This window comes from Zootoca vivipara, chromosome 2 (assembly GCF_963506605.1).
Source record: "Zootoca vivipara chromosome 2, rZooViv1.1, whole genome shotgun sequence".
NCBI lineage: Eukaryota > Metazoa > Chordata > Lepidosauria > Squamata > Lacertidae > Zootoca > Zootoca vivipara.
In genome coordinates this window covers 8,248,816-8,270,317 of record NC_083277.1, presented here as the reverse complement: position 1 = coordinate 8,270,317, position 21,502 = coordinate 8,248,816, and the positions used below count along the sequence as shown (strand labels likewise).

The 21,502-nt window shown below is 46.9% G+C and overlaps 1 protein-coding gene across 1 annotated transcript in view; it reads right to left on the bottom strand.

Annotated features, from left to right (window-relative positions):
- LOC118081121 (uncharacterized) overlaps positions 1–21,502 on the bottom strand; it is a 64,499-nt gene that overhangs the window by 31,098 nt on the left and 11,899 nt on the right. The window contains exons 6-12 of the mRNA XM_060270919.1: positions 20,593–21,304; positions 19,330–19,887; positions 17,451–17,607; positions 14,388–15,298; positions 7,870–8,694; positions 1,068–1,203; positions 182–292 (exon numbers count right to left, since the gene is read on the bottom strand). Coding sequence (XP_060126902.1) covers positions 182–292; positions 1,068–1,203; positions 7,870–8,694; positions 14,388–15,298; positions 17,451–17,607; positions 19,330–19,887; positions 20,593–21,304 — 3,410 coding nt within the window. The remainder of the gene's footprint in view (positions 1–181; positions 293–1,067; positions 1,204–7,869; positions 8,695–14,387; positions 15,299–17,450; positions 17,608–19,329; positions 19,888–20,592; positions 21,305–21,502) is intronic.

Below are 21,502 nucleotides of genomic sequence, written 5' to 3'. Positions count from 1 at the left end.
CATCCACTGCTCTGCGTGTCACCAGACTACAACTCCCATCTCAACCCTGGCAGGGCTGATGGGATCGAGAGTCCGCCAGCATGTTCCCCACCCCTGCTGTGGCCCCCTTGCACCAAATGCATTCTCCCTTGAGGTTCCCCCATCTCTAAGGCAAATCAGTCTCAAGGTTCCCCCTTCTCACCAATCTCTGCTGGGAAAGAGAGGCTCTCTCGGGGTCCTCCAGGCGAGATCTCAAGCACGTCTTCTGAGCGAGGCCCTCCTAGCTGAAAACCCTCGATGGTGCTGTTCTCTTCTGGAGACAAAGGGAGACAATACTGAACGTAAGAAAAGCCTGCTGGATCAGGCCAGTGGCCCATCTAGCCCAGCATCCTGCTCCCACAGTGGCCAACCAGAAGCCTGTGGAAAACCCACAAGCAGGATTTGAACACAAGAGCCATCTCCCCTCCTGTGGTTTCCAGGAACCTGTGCTCAGAAGTGCCTCCAGCCGTGTTGGCAGAGCAGAGTCACTGTGGCTAGCAGCAACTGATAGCCCTGAATTTGTCTCATCCTCTTTCACAGCCATCTAGGTTGGCCATTACTGACTCCGCGGTGGGAGAGACTTCCGTAGTGTAACTAGGCACTTCAAAAAAAATGTTGCTGGGAGGTCAACCATTGAGCTTCACCAGCAATAGTCTCACTTGGGAAGGAGGAGAAACAGGTGGAGGTTTGGGGAAAGCACTCTATGTTTATCCCCCCACCCACCCCCCGAAAAGCACTTATAAGAAATTTGCAGCCGAGAGCTGGTGCCTGCTTTTGCTATCGCTTTCCCCTCCTCCTGCCCCGTCTCTTTTCCTTTTGTGTCATGACTTTTGGATTCCCAAGCCTGAGGAGCAGGGAACATGTTAATATCGGTTGCCGTAAGCCAAAGGGAACCTTTCGAGGCCAAAGAGCAGAATTTTAAAAACTTGCTTCCAATAATAATACATCGAATAAATTGTGCTGGACCAACTGCGTTTCCCTGTCCAAGATGCCAGGCTTTCTGTGAGTGGGAGAAGGCCAGGCAAAACCAAGGACTGAGCAAGTCTTACCCAGTTGGTTGGTGTCTTGGTCCTCGAGGGAGTCAACTGCTCCACCACCGACCTCCTGCTTGGGCCTCCTCAACTCCTTGGCACCGGACGGAGCCTGTTCTTCTGGTGGAAGTGGGGTGACCACCTCTGCCACAGCCTGGAAAAATAACAAGGATGAAGCCTTTTAGCAAATAAGGAGAAAAGGCTGCTGGGGGGTGGGGTGGTGGCAGGTGAGGATGTTTTTTCCTATTCACATCTCGCCAATTTCAAATTTCTTCCAGAAGAGTGGCGTCTGGTTGAGGGCCTGTGGCAGGAGCCTGAGAAATGTTCTCTGATTTTTACATTAAGAGGGCGTCTCTGGCACGTAGCCCAGTCTCAGAAGCTGACCCATATTATCAGACTGTGCAAGCGCCACATTGAGCCCGATACGTTTTGCCCTGGTACAGTGGCTCTTCCTTCCCTTCGTCCGTGACTCAGAGGAAGTTGCGACACTTAACGTCTACTCTTGACAAACTTTTGGAGGGCCTCGTTTCACTTAAGGATGCAAGAAGAGGCCAACCAGATCAGGTCAGTGGCCCATCAAGTGCAGCATCCTGTTCTCACAGTGGTCAACCAGACACCCATGAGACACTTGTGGGCAGGATCCGAGTGCAATGGCACCTTCCTCTCCTGCAGTAACCGTTCGTAGCCTTGTTCTCCATGAAGCTGTCTGCTTTTGAACCTAGACCAAAACAACCCCCTCCAGAAACCGTTTCTTCCCCCACTTTCTTTTCCAGATTCATTTATTTTATATGGTTCGTTTAAATTTTGCCCCATAAAAAATTAACATCAACAGACATCAATGGCATGCGTGCTTTTGATTGTGACGCAAATAACTTTTGCAGTTTCTCTGATATAATAATTTGTTGTTGTTTAGTCGTTTAGTCGTGTCCGACTCTTCGTGACCCCATATATATAATAATAATAATAATAATAATAATAATAATAATAATAATAATTTATTATTTATACCCCGCCCAACTGGCTGGGTTTCCCCAGCCACTCTGGGCGGCTTCCGACTGAATATTAAAAACAGTACAGCATCAAACATTGAAAACCTCCCTAAACAGGGCTGCCTTCAGTTGTCTTTTAATAGTAAAATAATTGCTTATTGTTTTGACATGTGCTGGGAGGGCATTCCATGTGGGATGCAAAGGGTTAAGTGCAGTCAAGTCACAACAATCCCTAGATAGTCCACTTGGAGGACTGAGGAGGAGGATATGACTAAACGTAGTTTCCTCTTCCTTCACATGCAAATGAGTTGAGGAAGTGGCAGATAAATCCTGAAGGAAACAGCCATTTTCTCTCTCTTGGACCAGACCTCTTGGACTACACACATCTTAGTGAGTCTCTCCCTCAAGGCCTCCAGCCTAGAGAGAGAGATGAGATGGAGTCTCACTTCTTATAAGTGAACTTCACAATGTATATATTACCTTTTAACTAAGCAAGTCTACCTCTTGAGTGTGCTGTACCTCGAGATGCTTGTAAGTAAACATCTTTTATACTTTTAAGAGCATTGTGTTGTGTCTTTTCTTTTAAGAGGGAAAAAGGGGAAATACCAGGAAAATACACTTTATTTTAGTGGCTTAAATCAAGCCTGCGCAAACGTTCTTCTGCTGTGTATTTTGCAAAAGGGGAATGTTTTACTCTGCTAAAGTTTTGTGCTTGCTAGCGCAAGCGGGGATAGGATATATTAAACAATATCTCCTCATCCACATTCCTGAACATTCCCACATAGGGTTATTGCGGCCCAGAGTTGCGTATTTTGTGTATTTTTGAAGGATTGATTTGGATTGTGATTTTGAGCTGTGTAGGATTTTTCCAGTTAGAGTTTCCTGGTTGAGCACATGGTCTCTTTGTTCTGCAGTGTGCTTGGGGGATTAACTACCCCTCCCCTCCCTCAGAGTTTGCAGCACTGAGATAGCTCAGAGGTAGTGAAGATATTTTTGAGATTTTTGAGATTTTGATTTTGATTTTTGAAAGATTTTAAATTTTGGAAATTTTGGAAATTTTTGAAGTTTTAAGATGGCAAGCTCCAGTTTTGGTAGTGAGGCAAGACCAAGTCTTATGCTGCTTGATGACAATAATTTTGTGCAATGGAAGCAGCGCATTTTAGTTTATCTTGCTGCTAGGCGTGTTCTGCAGGCCATTAAGGAAGAAAAGCCTACAGGAACCGATGCAGAAGCTTTAGCCAAGATAGAAGCTTGGAGTATTAAAAATGATGAAGCCAAGCACATAATTTTGAGCAGTTTGAGGAATGAGCATCTATCGATGATAAATTTTGAAGATGATGCATCTAAGATCCTAGAGGACATTGAACGCATTTATGCACAATCTACAGAGAGTTCCTATAGATATTTGTTGGATAAGTTACTCAAGTTGAAGATGAATTCTAGAGAAGAGTTTACAGAGCATTTTAAGAATTTTTCTGAGATTGTTCAAAGAATTGCCTTTACTCCCAGAGCCTTTGATGATGTGACTAAAGTAACGTTTATGCTTGCATCATTGGGACCTACGTTTGCTCCTTTTAAAAGTATAATGGATCACACAAAGGATTTAACTTTTAATGAGCTTATCAACCATTTAAGAGAGGAATGCAGAGATAGCCTTGATTCTCAAGAAAGGAATCCAAGGAGGAAGGATAGCAGCTATGCATCCAAGCATTTTGGAAAGTCCAGAGAGACATCTAGAGAAATAATTTGTTTTAGATGCAATGGGAAAAACCACATAGCAAGGAACTGCAAGGGTTCAAATGGGGATGAAGTTGAATCCCACCCCTCAAAACCACAAGGCATTAAGAAGGGGAGTCGTGAGCAAACCATGTTGATGCAGGAGAGGAGTCTAGCTGTCCAGAATCGTGAAAATAAGCGCAATAAGTGGATTCTTGACAGTGGAGCGAGTTCTCATTTCTGTTATAAAAAGGAGTATTTTAATGAGATTAATAATGATGAATCCTCTGAAATTGAGATTGCTGATGGCAACATTGTAAAGGCATTTGGTGCAGGAACTGTGAACTTGCAATTCAACGTAGATTATGAGACAATTAATACAAAAGTGACTGAAGTTAAGTTTGCACCAAAACTCAATTGCAACTTACTGAGTGTTTCCAGTTTGGACAGGAAAGGATTTAAAATTACATTTGAAAAAGGGCAATGTATTGTGACTAAGCATGATGAAGTTTGTGCTCAGGGCACACTAAAGGACGGTGTATATGAGCTTAATATTTCAGAGAACCAGCGGAACCAGTCGACAAGGATGGCCCAACCAAGCAAAAGGGATCAAGCAAGTCTGGAACCAACAAGTGAGGAGTTTGTATTTTATCCTCTTGAACCAATACAAAGCACTAATCCACCTTCTAGTGTCGTAGCACCCCCTATAGGTGACACCCGAGAAGACGCGGAGGTTCAGGCCCCTGGCAGCACCAGAGACGAAGAGGATGAGGAGCAGCTGTATGGGGATATGCCACTGCTGGAGGAGGATGAGGAAGCTGATGCGGTCGAAAGACCAGAGGTCAGACACTCATCCAGAACCAACAGAGGTGTTCCACCATTACGGCTGTCCTACCTTTCAAGGTCGGCGTCTCCACAGGAACCTTCCAAATGGGAAGAGATAGAGAGGATGCCACCGGATGAAGCCAGTCTCTGGAGGAAAGCTGCTCGGGAGGAGATAGATGCACTTCATCGGAACAGGACCTGGACACTCACAGAACTACCTCCTGGTAAGGAAGCAATTGGAAGTAAATGGGTGTTCAAAGTTAAAAAGGGTTCAGAAGGGGAGGTGCAACGCTACAAAGCTAGGCTTGTGGCACAAGGTTTTTCCCAGAAGTATGGTGAGGATTACGATCAAGTGTTTGCACCGACAGTTCGATACAGCAGTGTCAGACTACTTTTAAGTATTGCAGCATCTAAGCAAATGTCGGTTTACCATATTGACATTGCGACAGCCTTTCTTCATGGCGAAATTTCTGAGCAGATTTATATGAAGCAGCCCAAAGGTTTCATTAAACCAAATGAGGCACATCTAGTGTGCAAGCTGCAGAAGGGACTTTATGGTTTGAAGCAAGCAGCGAGGGCTTGGAACCAGAAACTTCATGAGATGCTGGTGCAGCTTGGGTACAAGCAAGGGACTGCTGATAAGTGCTTGTACACCAAACAAAGGGATGGACAGTTTTCGTACATTTTAGCCTTTGTTGACGACCTTTTAATTTCTACGTCAAATGAGAAGGACTATAAAGACATAGTCAAACACCTCAACAGGGAAGTAGAGGTCAAGGAACTTGGAAAAGTGAAATACTACTTGGGAATTCAAGTTGAGAGAGAAGAGGATGGATCGTTCTTACTCAGCCAAAGGCAAAAGATAACTGAACTGATTGAAAGCATGCAGATGCAGGACGCACACCCAGTTGCGACACCGATGGCCACAGACTTCTTGAAGAATCAACAAGGTTCGAAGTTGCTGCCAAACAACACGCAATACAGGTCAGCGATCGGCAAACTTTTGTATTTGGTTACCACATGCAGACCTGACCTGGCAAGTGCAGTGGGGATCCTAAGTAGGAAAGTAAGTTGTCCCACTGAGCATGATTGGGCTGGTGTTAAGAGGGTTGTTCGTTATCTAAAGGGAACCATGGACTGTAAATTAAAACTGCCAGCCGTCAGAGACCCTAAACTGCTTGGGTATACTGACGCGGATTGGGCTGGGGATAATAAGGATTATAAGTCCACCAGTGGTTATGTTTTTATGTATGGGGACGGAGCTATTGCATGGGGAAGTTATAAACAGAAATGTATAGTTTTATCGTCCTCAGAATCCCAATACATTGCGGCTTCGGAAGCTTGCAGAGAGATCGCCTGGCTGGATCAACTCCTGAAGGACTTTGGCGTGCCAAGGAAGGGACCTGTCAGCTTGATGGAGGACAATCAGAGCAGTATGAAGCTGACACAAAGTGAAAAGTTCCTTGCACGCACCAAACACATTGGGGTCAGGTACCACTACATACGCCAGGTGATCGAGGATGGACTTGTTGAAATGTGTTACTGCAACACTGACCAGATGACTGCAGATGTCCTAACAAAGCCCCTGCCAAAAGAGAAGTTCCAGGATCTTCGTGGCAAGCTGGGACTCTTGGGTGGTTGATTAAAGTTGTTTATGTATGTTTTTGTGTATGTTGTGAATTGCCTGAGAAGGGGTTTGTGGGATGCAAAGGGTTAAGTGCAGTCAAGTCACAACAATCCCTAGATAGTCCACTTGGAGGACTGAGGAGGAGGATATGACTAAACGTAGTTTCCTCTTCCTTCACATGCAAATGAGTTGAGGAAGTGGCAGATAAATCCTGAAGGAAACAGCCATTTTCTCTCTCTTGGACCAGACCTCTTGGACTACACACATCTTAGTGAGTCTCTCCCTCAAGGCCTCCAGCCTAGAGAGAGAGATGAGATGGAGTCTCACTTCTTATAAGTGAACTTCACAATGTATATATTACCTTTTAACTAAGCAAGTCTACCTCTTGAGTGTGCTGTACCTCGAGATGCTTGTAAGTAAACATCTTTTATACTTTTAAGAGCATTGTGTTGTGTCTTTTCTTTTAAGAGGGAAAAAGGGGAAATACCAGGAAAATACACTTTATTTTAGTGGCTTAAATCAAGCCTGCGCAAACGTTCTTCTGCTGTGTATTTTGCAAAAGGGGAATGTTTTACTCTGCTAAAGTTTTGTGCTTGCTAGCGCAAGCGGGGATAGGATATATTAAACAATATCTCCTCATCCACATTCCTGAACATTCCCACATTCCACAGGGCGGGTGCCACTACCGAGAAGGCCCTCTGTCTGGTTCCCTGCAACCTCACCTCTCACAATGAGGGAACCGCCAGAAGGCCCTCAGTGCTGGATCTCAGTGTCTGGGCTGAATGATGGGGGTGGAGACGATATATTTTTTTTAATGATGAAAATGGGGGCAGAATTTAACATCCTGTCCTTTTTCTCAGTCTAACATGTCTCTCCAGAGTGTTCCCTGGGTGGCAGGAGTTTTGGATTTGCTGGGTCCCAGCTCCATTTGTGTCTACCTAGCAAACCGAACGAGACCCACTCTGTTTTATTTGGCTGAGTTACAATTAATTTGCCTTGTATTTCCAAGTTTCTGATTCATCGCTTGCATTATGTTATGGGGGAAAAATTAATAGAAACAAAATTTGTTTGTTTTTAAAAAAAGAAGGGCACCCAATAGTGAAAGGGAGCGAGTGTGTGCTCAAAGACCCCTAAGTATTTTTAAGTAGGGCTCAAGACAGCTCAGATGGTAGAGCACAAGACTCTTAAGCTTGGGGTCGCAGGTTCGAGGCCCACATTAGGCGAAAGATTCCTGCATTGCAGGGGGTTGGACTAGATGGCCCTCAGGGGTCCCTTCCAACTCTATAATTCTAACAGCAAACTCAGTTTCTGTGGGCTGATCCTCACCCAGGCAAAGCGGTACCACTCAAGCACAAGAGGAAGACACCAGCAGACTCAAGGGTTTTAGGATTTTCCCCTGCCCCGTGTACAAACTCTCCCTTCTTAGCATCTTCTGAGATTCACACAATGGTGTGAAGGTCATAAGAAGCAGAGTGCCTCCTCCATCATCCTGTTCTCGCAGATGCCCCAATGCAATGGCCACAAGCGGGAACCTGATCACAACAGCACATAGCCCCACTGGCGAGTCCCAGAGGTGTGCTGTGCCTCCGCCGGTGGCTCCCTCCAACATGTGCCGGTTCCTCTCCTACCCCAAGATTGCCACGGGCTACATGCCACGCCGTACCTGCTGCTCCTGGCTCCGAGAGGCCGCTTGCAGGAAGTCCTCGGCCAGGGCCACTGCCTGCGAGCAGCTTTCCGGGTCCTGTCCCCTGACCCAGCTCTGCATCTCCGGCGGCAGGATGGTCAGGAACTGCTCCAGGATCAGCAGCTCCAGGATCTGCTCCTTCGAGCGCCTCTTGACCTTCAGCCACCCCCGGCAAAGTTTTTGGAGTTGGCCGTAGGCCCCTCGCGGCCCCTCGGCCTCCTGGTAGCAGAAGCGCCGGAAGCGCTGGCGCTGCTCCTCCCTGCTCATGGTGTCCCCGCGCAAGATGGCTGCCTTTACTTTCCCATAATCCTCTCTGTCTTCGGCCTCCAGGCTTCGAAAGGCCCACTCGGCTTCTCCGCTGAGGGCTGGCTGGAGGCGGGTCACCCATTCTTCCCGGGGCCACCGGCAGGCTTCGGCCACTTGCTCGAAGGAGGCCAAAAAGCCCTCCGTGTCCTCCCAGGGCGTGGGCTCCTCTGGTAACTGTGGGAGCCCCCAGGCCGAGGGAGGATGAGACTCGATTTTCCTCAGGAACTCCTGCCACTGGGTTTCCCAGCGCTGAAGGGTGGCCTCCCCTGGTTCTGGTTTCACCTGGTCCGCTGGGATTTTGTGGAGGAAGCCCCAAATGCTTCCAGCCTGAAGCACACGTGGTGGTTTCCCAATTCCTGCTCCGGGGCAGGCCGGATCTTGACCCCCCACTTTGTTCCTTGGGAGTTCCAGAGCGGGTGCGAGCCGGAGGCCAAATCCCGACTTGGGTCCCTGGTCTGCAGCCATGTTGTTCTCTCTCTTGCAAGGAACTAAATTCGCCTAGCTCCGAGATGCAAGCTCCCAAGCGCCGGTCGCGAATGATGCTGGGCCAATGGGCTGCTGAGCATCCAGCATCTGACTTTCCTTGCTCACAGTTGGGCCAGGCTGAGCAGCAGAGCTCAGGAGATGTGGAGCTAGATTTCTCCCTGCGGGGAAATAAAAAGGGAATGATTCCAGGATTGGAAGGGACGATGCACAATATGAAGCAAGTTGCCCCTATGCCACTGATACTGCGCTCTAGGATTGGGGGAGGCCCGTAGCTCAACGGTCCTGCTTCAAAGGGTCCCAGGTTCAAATCCTGGCATCTCCAGGCAGATCTGGGATAGGCTCCCTGCCTGAAACAACGGAGAACTGATGCCAGTCAGTGTTGCCAATATTGAGCTAGATGTGCTCAGTATAAGACAGCTTCCTAGGTTTTTGCTAGAGAGAAGAATCCATTGAACATGGTGGGGCTTCGCTCCCAGCAAATACAGAATCATAGATTCTGAATAGAGACATTGGATTCTTATCTCATTATACACGATAAAGCTATTTTTAGCCATTTTAGCCATCTCACCCCTTGCTTTTTCCTGCAAGACCAATTGCAGTCGTTAACAGTCCTCAACATGTTTACCACACCTATCAGCCAATCACCCATTCCCACCACCCTTCTGAGTAATACCCCTCCCCACCCTCTCACTATATATAAGGGTCTGATGACTTCAGTTTCAGTGTATCTGAAGAAGTGTGCATGCACACAAAAGCTCATACCAATGACAAAGTTAGTTGGTCTCTAAAGTGCTACACGGGTGGCGTTGTGGGCTAAACCACAGAGCCTGGGGCTTGCCGATCAGAAGGTCGGTGGTTCGAATCCCCGCAACAGAGTGAGCTCCCGTTGCTCGGTCCCTGCTCCTGCCAACCTAGCAGTTCGAAAGCACATCAAGAGTGCAAGTAGATAAATAGGTACTGCTCCAGCGGGAAGGTAAACGGCGTTTCCGTGCGCTGCTCTGGTTTGCCAGAAGCGGCTTAGTCATGCTGGCCACATGACCCAGAAGTTGTACACTGGCTCCCTTGGCCAGTAAAGCGAGATGAGCGCACAACTCCAGAGTCGTCCGCGACTGGACCTAATGGTCAGGGGTCCCTTTACCTAAGGTGCTACTGGAAGGATTTTTTAAAATTTTGTTTCGAGAATTGCGAGGGTCAACCCCCTGCTATTCAGGAATCTTTTGCTCAACAAGGGACTCGAACACATGATCTAGAGCAGGGGTCAGCAAACTTTTTCAGCAGGGGGCCGGTCCACTGTCCCTCAGACCTTGTGGGGGCCAGACTATACGGTATTTTGAAAAAAAAAAATGAACGAATTCCTATGCCCCACAAATAACCCAGAGATGCATTTTAAATAAAAGGACACATTCTACTCATGTAAAAACATGCTGATTCCGGGACCATCTGTAGGCCGGATTTAGAAGGCGATTGGGCCGCATCTGGCCCCTGGGCCTTAGTTTAGGGACCCCTGATCTAGAGTACCGCGCACTAACTGCTACAGTTTGGTTGGTTGTTTACACAGTTCCTAGCTGACTTTTCCTCTGGGGTTTTCAACCTTTTTGGGTCCACGGCTCCCTTGACCAACTACATTCTTTCTGCGGCATCCCTGTGGGGCTCAGGAGCCCAGATATATCCCCCCTTGCCCGCAGAGCTAGCAGCCCCTCATCCCTTTTCAACCTCCCTCCCTTGTGGAGGGTTCCCTCCTCTCCTCGGTCTGTGAGCTACCCCCACTGCCCCAAAGAGAGGTGCCTCCTCACCCTGCCCCACAGGGGCCTGGGAAGCACCCCCTGGCCAGCCCCAGTTGCAGCATTTGCCTGGAGAGCTTGTAGCCAGGGCGGCTGCAACAAAAACCTGTGCAAGCCTTTGGGAGACAGAGATGCGAGAGGGCATCAGATGAGGGATGGAGGCCAGTGTTGCCCCACGGCACCTGTGACCATCATTCAAGGCACCCCAGCAACTGGCCCAAGGTAACTTAGGTAGCTTCATGGCCGAGTAGGGATTCGAACTCTGGTCCTCTCCTCCAGTTCTGCCACCCTGGGATTTCAGCTTCCATACAAGTATCGCTGTGGAGAGCCTGTGTGGTGTAATGGCTAGAGTGCTGGACTAGGACCTGGGAGAGCTGGGTTTGAATCCCCGGCCTCAGCCATGCTGCTCAATGGGTGACCTTGGGCCAGTCACTGCCTCTCAGCCTAACCTACCTCACAGGGTTGTTGTGAGGATGAAATGCGGAAGAGGAGAACCACGGAGACCACCTTGAGCTGTTTGGAAGATAAAAGGTGGGTTTATAACTGTAATAAATAAATATAAATATATAAATCCCACATTGCCCTTCAGCCATCCCACCCACAACCCCCGCCTGTTCCTGGTTCTCCTAGACGTGCAGGATCTACCCCTTCGGGACTCACCCAGATCCAAAGCCACGTGCTCCTTCTTCCCCGCAAGGAGGGATCCCCAGACCCCCAAAGCAACAACGTGTCTTGGGAGGAAAGTGAATATAAATTTCTTATTTCTCCTGGCACAGAAAGCTGTTCTCCAGACCCCGGAGATGCGTCTCCCTGCCCTGCCAGAGCAAAGCCAGCAGCCGATCTGCCGGCGGCCCGATCCTTTGTGGCTTTACGCGGAAGAAAACGCCCTGCAAAGACTTAACTGCTGCTCGGAGTGCGTGACTTTCTGCAGCCCAAGCGAGGCGCCTGCTCAACTCCTCTCTTCCAAATATCCCTGCCTCTAGGTCTGCACCCTCCTCTCTCTTTCCCTTGCCTTGTGCATTTGCTTAAAAAAATAAATTAATAACAATGATTATTATTAAAATAGCCGCGGCCGCTTTAAAGGGGACGTCCAAAAAGCTTCCTTGGGAATGGTAGTTCACAGCAACAAGGAACTATACTACAAGTCCCAGGATGCATGGCGGGGCTGGCAGGAAATGACATCATCTCTCCCTCCCTCCCCCTGCTGCAAAGCTTTGAGCACATCGAATAGGTAGGGCAGAGAGGGATTTGAAATGGGGGTTAGGATGGGGAAAGAGTGTGCAAAAATAGAAACTCCCGTTGTTTGAACGAGATCAGGCAACAGGAGCTCTGTGCTGAGATAGGTTGGAGGGAGACTGGGGGCTCATCTCCAGTATATATAATATATGAGATAATATATTAGATAATATAATATATAATAAATATATACAGTGCTTTTTTTCCCTAAAAATGTTTAGGGGTACTCTCATTCCGTCTGAGACTCAGGAAGCACCGAGACTGGAAATGAGGCCGCCATCTGGAGTAGCAGTGGAACTGACGATTCACCACGCTGGAGAAGAAACTAATTTTTTAAATTTTTTAGATTCACAAAATGTTTAGGGGTAGGTGTACCCCTGTGTCCCCCCAGAAAAAAAGCACTGAATAAATATATATAATATATAATAAATATTATGAAAAAATATATTCTCCAAATATTTCTATTAGTTTTCAGTATAGCGAAATACAGATTCAACCAACATAACTTTTTAGAAACAATGGGTAAGGAAAGTATGCACATTTTTTTACAATAAATAGAACCTGCACTACATATTTTAAGCAGCATCATACCGCTTTAAGCAGCCATGCTAATATCCCCCGCCAAAGAATCCTGGGGACAAGAGCTGAGTTTCTTAAGGGTGTTGCCATCCCCCTCACAGAGTTCCCTATAAAGGGGGATTTATTGTTTAAACCACTCTGAGAACTGTAGCTCTAGGAGGGGAACAGAGGTCTGCTAACAGCTCCCTTAACAAATCACAGCTCCCCTACTTTTTGGGGAAGAAGCTACAATATGGAATCATAGTATTGTGGAGTTGGAAGGGAACCCCGAGGGTCATCTATTCCAACCCCCTGCAATGCAGGGCAGTTTAAAACTAACCAAGATGATGGGCTATGCCGAAATGGAAAAGATGACCGCCAGGATCAGGCACCAAGATGACAAGAAATTCAGTCAAGAGTGGAAAAAGTTTGTAGAATATCTTAAAGACCACTGCGTATACTTAAAAATGTTAGCGGGATTGTTGCAACACTTATAATGTACCGGTAATATGAGTTAAGGTAAAAAAGGAGGTAAAATAGATTAGAAAAATGTACTGTACTAAGATGCAAAAAAGAGGGGAGTCTGAGGGATCTAAGTAATCCCAGAAGTGTAGAAATTGAAAATGATGTGAATGTATAAGAATATTGTTTTAAAAATGGAAATACAGTAATAGAAAACCCGTATCATGGTGTTTTAAAGGTATGCAACCAAAACATCAAGGGCACTGGGGCAGTCTCTAGCCAAAAAAAGTTGGCAGCTGTACTGGGTGGCAGCCAACTAACTTCTACTTAAGAGCAGGAATTAGTGTGCCTGTTAGTCCTACAACCTTCCAAACTGATTTTCCTGCCCTTTCTGTCTCCTTTATTTCTGCTTATAGCATTGCTATCGTTTTTAACTCCTCCCGAGTTCAAGTGGCACACTGTCAAATAGAATTTAAACGGATGCTGCATATGGAGTGTTGCATCTGCCGCGGCCTTACGCAGAGCCAGGCCATTGCTCCATCTAGCCTAGTGATGCCAACTCTGACTGGCAGCTGCTCTCCAGGGTCTCCTCAGAGGTATTCCACATCACATCCTATGCCATTCTTTTAAGTCAGGGACAGAGAATTGTTGCCCACCAGACGTTACTAGACAAGACCAAGACAGAAACAGGATTCCCGCCACAGTGGTACCTATTTATCTGCTTGCACTGGTATGCTTTCGAACTGCTACGGTAGGTTGGCAGGAGCTGGGACAGAGCAACAGGACCTCACCTTTATGAGCCTCCGAAACTTGTAGGCTCTACAGATCACCACACAGACAGCCATCAACAAGAACAAGGCTAATCGTACTTCGTTAAAACCTGTTTAATGTGCCGTACTTGCGAAGTCTTTCACAAAGATACCTGAACTTTGTTATATTGGTCCCCGCCCACAATCGCCTTCACTGTGGATATGCCTTCTTGTTCCATGATAGTGTTCTCAGTTTCCAGGACATAAGGCCCAGATCTAGTATGGACAGTCAACTTAAGGCTTGCCACCCAACTAAGGATTTCAGATGACCAAATTCGAATGACTTTAGGCCACAATATAGTGTCTTTTTGGCTTTCAAGAGATCTTGGGAAAGGCAAAAACTAGCCCTGTCTCTCTCTGTACTAGAGCTTTCCAAACTGTGTGTTGCGATATTTCAGTGCGTTGGCTGCAGTGTGTAGTTGTGTCGCACTAATGCTCCTCGCGCTCCTCCCGGGGCTGGAAAGGGGTTAGTTTAACCTCCGGTTTGCTAGCAAAACTGAATTACTGTGTCCCCGAAATGATGCATGTCTAAAAAGTGTGTCACCAACGTGAAAAGTTTGGAAAGCTCTGCTCTACACTATAATAAAGATTGTATCCTTTGATAAACCTTTTCTCATTTTATTCACTATCTATGTTCCAGTAGACTAGAGCAAATGAGAACAAGCAGGAGGTTTTCAGAGATGTGCATTCTTTGTGGTGTAGCAAGAGTTGTATTTTTGCCAAAGCCGTTTCCCAGTTCCAAGCATTGACGGCATAGCATTTTCCCTGCGGTTCTTCCCTCGTCTGTGAATTTTCTCGTGTGAAATAAGGTGCCTGCTTTTGGCAAAAAAAGCTCTTTCCACACTCTGGGCATTTATATGGTTTCTGCCACGTGGGTTTTTTGATGGGAAATAAGAGAGTCACCTCGGCCAAAGCTCTTGTCGCACACCGAGCATTTATAAGGCTTCTCCCCTGTGTGGATTCTCTGGTGGGAAGTAAGGTTGCTGCTCTGACTGAAGCTCTTTCCGCACTCCAAGCAGCTGTATGGCTTCTCCCCCGTGTGGGTTCTCTGATGTAAGGTGAGGTGGGCACTCCGACTGAAAGTCTTCCCACACTCCGAGCATTCAAATGGTTTCTCTCCTGTATGCATTCTCAGGTGTGAAGTAAGGTTCCCGCTGAAATTAAAGCTCTTCCCACACGCCAGGCATTTATGCGGCTTCTCTCCTGTGTGGATTCTTTGGTGTGAAATAAGATGCTTGCTACAACTGAAGCTCCTGTCACACTCTAAGCATTTGTATAGTACCTTTCCTGTGTGGATTCTTTGATGTCTAGTAAGGTGTGCTTTCCGAATGAAGCTCTTTCCGCACTCTGAACATTTATACGGCCTCTCGCTTGAGTGCTGCGTCCTCTTATGTTGCATAAGTCTCGACTGATCACAGAAGCTCTTGCTGCAGCCGGAGCATTTATACAGCTTCTCCGCTAGGTGGATTCTCTTATGTGAAATAAGGCGTGTGCTTCGGTAGAAGCCCTTCCCGCACTCTGAGCACTTATAGGGTTTCTCCCCTCTGTGAAGCCTTTGGTGCAAAATAAGGTAGTCGCCCCGACTGAAGCTCTTTCCGCACTCAAAGCATCGAAATGGTTTCTCTCCTGTGTGGGTTCTCTGATGTCTGTTAAGGTCCGATTTGCAGCTGAAGTTTTTCCCACACACGGGGCACGTATTCCCAGCATCCTCAAATCTTTCCACAGACGCTTCGCTTGGTTCCCCCTCATTTTCAGTCTTGGACGTATCTACTGGTGGGAGAAAGAGAAATCTTACCCAACGGAACCTGGAGCAGTTATTAGACCCATTATTTCCCTTTTGGCTATACTGGGTTGATGGGAGGCAGAGCCCAACCATTTCTAGAAGGCCACAGATTTCCCACCCTTACCAACTTTTATTGGCTGGAACCAGAGGTGGGTAATGCTCAGCACAGGGGCCTAACCTGGCCCCCTGAACCCACCAGTTCAGCTTGCAGTGGTTCAAATATCAAATGAGACATAGCACTGGGCTGGGTGAAGAGGTTTAAATCTCTTTTCCCAGCCCGGTAGGAAGTGGGAGAGAGGGTGGCAGGGTTAGCGGAGGCTCATAGCTGCTGTGTGCCCATATACACAACACTGGTGATCCCTACATAACCTGCTTAGAGATTTTTATTCTGCTAAGTGTTATCATTGCTTTTAGAAATATATAAACAAATAAACAGCTCTCAGCCAGCTTTTGAAATCCTCCTGGAGAGCACCTCAGACCGCCTTCCTCCAGCACGATTCCTCTCACAGCCCAGTCTTCTTTGGAGGAAGAGAAATGCCTTCATTTTATTCATTTAAAACTCTTGTATCTCACCTTTCTTTTCTTCTGCCAAGAGAGCTCATGGCAGAAAGCAGTGGTAAAACATGAAATACAATGAAGCACACACCCCAAGGGCCCTTGGAACTGCAGTTGTTCCCTGGATTATTTGGAGAGGGGGAAATGTGTTTTAAATGTATGGTGTGAGCACAGCCTGAGAAACAATAACAAACAACAATGGAATAAAAAAGCTGAGAGTATTAAAGTAGCAGTGCCTAAAACCAAATTAAAGGTGCAATCTTGTACATGTCTACTCAGCAGTAAGACCTGTTGTGTTCAGTAGGACTTACTCCCAGATAAGTGGACAGAGAATTGCAGGCGAGGAAAAGATGGCGCTCCCCCATTCCATGTAACACAGAATGACTGGATTGGCAGTTGAATCTTAATTTTAGTTTTATTTACTAGAAGCATGTGCACTCGGCATTGTTCAGAAATGCAAGAGATGCCGCTTTGAAAGGTTCAGCCTGCCATCTTGATTCAAGATGGCGTCCATGCTCTGTCCTTTCAGGAATTTTACGCAAAATTTGGCTGTGATATCCAAATCGGAGGATAAACAACTTTCCAAAATATATAGTAGAAATAAAATGTATTTTATTTATCGCCAACCCCATCGTTCAGCTTGGACACTGAGATCCAGCTCCGAGGGCCTTCTGGCGGTTCCCTCCCTACGAGAAAAGAAGTTACAGGGAACCAAGCAGAGGGCCTTCTCGGTGGTGGCACCCGCTCTGTAGAACACCCTCCCACCGGATGTCAAGGAAATAAACAACTATCTGACTTTCAGAAGACATCTGAAGGCAGCCCTGTTTAGGGAATTTTTTAATGTTTGGTGTTTTATTGTGCTTTTAATATTCTGTTGGGAGCCGCCCAGAGTGGCTGGGGAAACCCAGCCAGATGGGTGGAGTATAAATAATAAATTGTTGTTGTTGTTGTTGTTGTTGTTGTATACTTTCCCACTATTCTTGAAATAATAACATTGACTGGACCAAACGAAATAAAAAAATTCCTTCCAGTAGCACCTTAAGAGACCAACTAAGTTTGTCACTGGTATGAGCTTTCATGTGCATGCATGGTATCTGAAGAAGTGTGCATGCACACAAAAGCTCATACCAATGACAAACTTAGTTGGTCTCTAAGGTGCTACTGGAAGGAATTTTTTTATTTTGTTTCGACTACGGCAGACCAACATGGCTACCTACCTGTAACTATTGACTAGACCACCTCTTCCCCTACAGACCCTCTTGTGTGCTGTGATGAGAGCATGGAGCCCTCTTGGTAGTACTACCACCCTCAGAGTCTAATAACGGTAATAATAAGAATAACCATAGGATATTCTATATGGGCAGTTGAATCTTAGCCATTCAGAACTGGCAACGGGAAAAGGACGTTAGAAAAGGGCTGCTGGATCAGACCAGAGGCCTATCATAATTCAGCATCCTGTTCTCACAGTGGCCAAGCAGATACCTAAGGGAAGCCCACAAACAGGACCTGGGAGTATGGAGGAGCCTCAGCTGAGCTTAACCCAGGCAAGGACTCGAGCTCAAAGAAAGGCATAGGTCTCCTCACCAGACAGACTGTCCTCTCCGTCCTCAACTTCCTGCTTGATTACCACGCACAGGTGCCCCTCTTCCGAGTCCCACGGAGACTGCCCTGCATCCGAGAAATTTGCATCTTCTTCTTCTTCTTCTTCTTCTTCCTCCTCCTCCTCCTCCTCCAATGCCACCTGAAACAGCAGAGAGCAATCCTTTTTCTCTTTTTTACATTATGGAGCCAGTTTTTAATTTTTCATTATTTTATCTTATTTCGACAAAGTAATAATCATAAATAAAAAAAGAATAAAAATGTGCACCCCACCCCCGAGACCATTCCATTGTAACTATTCAAGCTCCCAAAATTTCACCGCCTCTTGCGATGGTTTGACCCCTTTCGATTTTAACCGTACAAATTCTGCAAACACCCTCCATACCGCCTCAAAATCATTTCTCCTGCTTGCCTTAATGGCACATGTTAATTTATCGTTTAATAGCTATATCCCACACCTCTATACCATTCTTCCATTTTATATTCCACTTGCCCCTTCCTCATCTTAGCTATAATAATTCGTGCAGCTGTCAATAAATTTGTGAGCAAGTCCTTATAGCCTTCCACCCAATCCTTGCCAAATCCGTAATTCTACTGAGGGGAGACTTGCCTCCAGTCGCAACGATGCGTTTGGGAAGCAGGGCGGTGCAGAAAAAAATTGCCTCAAGATTGAACAGCTTTCAAAGTGCCAAGGTGGTTACCAGTCCAAATCTGAGCCCCGTATAATAGCTCTGCTAGGGGTTTAGCTTGGAAGACTTCTTGAGGGTATGTGTTTGCCACTCTTTGCATGGAAAAAGCATGTCAAGAGTTTTGGCACTTTGGGATGCTTTTTCTTTTGCACATTTTTGGTGTGCTCCCCCATGACTCCGTGGACTGGAAGATAAGGCCCAAATATTTGAAAGCTTTGACCTGTTCGATTGGCTGATTGTCCATACGCCAACTGTGGGGCCTATAGTTTCTTGAGAAAACCATAACTTTGGTTTTCTTATAATTATAATGATTGATTCAGGACCCTAAACTGTGCTTTTATACCAAATTTCCTTTTTCCTGTGTATATTGTAATGTTTTATTGTTGCTATGCCCATCGGCTAACGTGAGTAAAGTTTCTATCTATCTATCTACCCAATCGTAAATTGATAATAATGCTACCTCTGGACTTTAAAACAGTCAGCTTTAAACCAGTGGTTTCTATTACAGTGGTGCCTCGCTTAACGAATGCCCTGCTTAACGAAATTTCCGCTTAACGAAAGGTTTTTTCTAGTGAAGGTTGCCTCGCTAGACGAATTCGTTTTACGAAAAATTCGTCTAGCGAATCGCGGTTTCCCATAGGAATGCATTGAAATTCAATTAATGCGTTCCTATGGGCAAAAAAATTTCAAAAAAAATTTCAATGCATTCCTATGGGATTCGCTAGACGAATTTTTCGTTATAAGAAAAGACCCGTGGAACGAATTAAATTCATCTAGCGAGGCACCACTGTATCTCCTTAAACACCCTTTGCCAAAAAAATTGTACTCCCACCACATGTGAACATAATTCCCTATTTCCTGGCATTCCCTCCAACATAGAACCGAATATATATATATATATATATTTGATTTAATCTGACTGGCGTTAAATCCCATCTCCAAACTAATTTATATTAATTTTCTTTTATTCTTAAGAGTTAGAATAAGAGCAATCCTTTCAGACTTGGGTGCTTCTGCAAAAAACATCGGGTGCTTCCACAAGAAACGTTGCACCTGGCTAGGCCTTCAGAGAACAGCCAAGCAAAACGAGGCATAAGGTGAAGTCCATCAACAACCTCAAGCTATACTTCTCTCTCATCCCTGGCCCTGTGCCACACATAGGGAAATAGTTTCACCTGTTTCTCCTCTCTCTCGGCCTCTTGCCGCCTCAGCAGGAAGTCCTCGGCCAGGGCCACCGCCTGGGAGCAGCTTTCTGAGTCCTGTCCCCTGACCCAGCTCTGCATCTCTGGGGGCAGGACAGCCAGAAACTGCTCCAGGATCAGCAGATCCAGGATCTGCTCCTTGGTGTGTCCTTCGACTGTCAGCCACCCTCTACAAAGTTTCTGGAGTCTACAGTAAGTCCCTCTCGGCCCCTCGGCCTCCTGGTAGCAGAAGTGCCTGAAGTGTTGGCGGTTCTTCTCCCTCCTGATGGCATCCTGTCGCAAAATGGCTGCCTTCACCTTCCCATAATCCCCTTTGTCTCCGGCTTCCAGGCTGCTAAAGGTCCTCTCGGCTTCTCCTCTGAAGACAGGCAGGAGCCGGGCTGCCCATTCTTCTGGGGGCCACCGGCAGCCTTGGGCCACTTGCTCAAAGGAGGCCAGGAAGGCCTTCATGTCATCCCATGGCGCGGGCTCCTCCGACCACTGCGGCATTTTCCAGCCTGAGGGAGGAGACTCAACCATCTTCAGGGACTCCTGTCAATAAAAAACAGATATTTCAAGCCATAGGGCTCAATATCGATGAAAAACTCACCTAAGGGCCAAAGCCAACGTTGCTTGGCAGTGTTTTCCAAACTTGAATCGTCAACTGTTTTTGGACTACAACTCCCATCATCCCTAGCTAGCAAGACCAGTGTCAAGGAATGATGGGAATTGTAGTCCAAAAACAGTTGGAGACTCGAGTTTGGAAAACACTGGGTTAGAGTGTTGGACTAGGACCAAAGTTCAAATCGTCACTCAGTGACGAAGCTCACTGGGTGACCTTGGGGCAATGCAATTAAATGTAATTAAGAAATGCTTCTGAATAAGTTCAGGGTGTCAGTAACCCCTCTAGTCCATCATCCTTAAATAGCTCAGTCAGTAGAGCATGAGACTCTTAATCTCAGGGTTGTGGGTTCAAGTCCTCACGTTGGGCATACGATTCCTGTATTTCAGGGGGCTGGACTAGATGACCCACGTAGTCACTTCTGGCTCTGAAATTCCGTGATTTTTCGATTCTATCCTGTTATCACACTGGCTAGCCAGATGTCCCCAGGAAAGCCCATAAGTATGACTGCGGCTTCAAGCAACTGTTATTCAGAAACAGAGTGCCTTCGACCACGGCAGTAGTAATGTAGTAGTAATAAAAATTTTAAAATAGCCGCTATGCCATGCACAAACATCACAACACATGGGTGTCACCTGTCTCTCCTGCCCCTTGGCCTCTCCTGGCCTCAGCAGGAAATCCTCGGCGAGCAACACTGCCTGGGGACAAGCCTCTGGGCCTTGTTCTTTGACCCAGCTCTGCATCTGTGGTGGCAGAATGGCCAGGAACTGCTCCAGGATCAGCAGCTCCAAGATCTGCTCCTTGGAGTGCCTCTCCACCTTCAGCCACCCGTAGCAAAGTCCCCGGAGCCGTATATACGTCCCTCTGGGCCCCTCGGCCTCCTGGTAGCAGAAGCATCTGAAACGTTGACGTTGCTCTTCCCTGTTCTTGGCCTCCGCTCTCAAGATGGCCGCCTTCATTTTCCCATAATCCTCTTTGTCTTTGCCTTCCAGCCCACTGAAAGCCTGCTCAGCATCTCCCGTGAGGGCCGGCAGCAGTCGGGCCGCCCACTCTCCCCTGGGCCACCGGAAGGTTTCGGCCACTCGTTCGAAAGAGGCCAGGAAAGACTTTGCATCATCCCACAGCTCCTCGGACCGAGGCAACTCCATTTTCTTCAGGAGTTCCTGCCATGGGGCTTCTGTCGGCTCCTCGCCTGGCTCCTGCTTCACTTGCCCTCCTGGAAACCTATGCAACAAGTCCTTGATCCTTCCATCCTGGAGGAAACCTGTGCTTTTCCCTTTTCTCGCTGGCGTCTCCTGCAATGTGTCGCCTAGGGTGTCCTGATTCCCCATTTTCATTCTCGAGTGGCTTTACAAACGTAAGGGCACGTTACGGACAATTCTAGAACAAATCGATAGGCATCCTGAGCTTCTGCCTAGAGAATGGAAAAGGGTAGAAACAAAAGAGAAAATGAATTAACAAGAGACAGCTCTAATATTGCAGCCACTTGCGTATGCTAAAAAATGGTAACTGCATGCAAGTTATACTGAAACTTTTTTGCATATT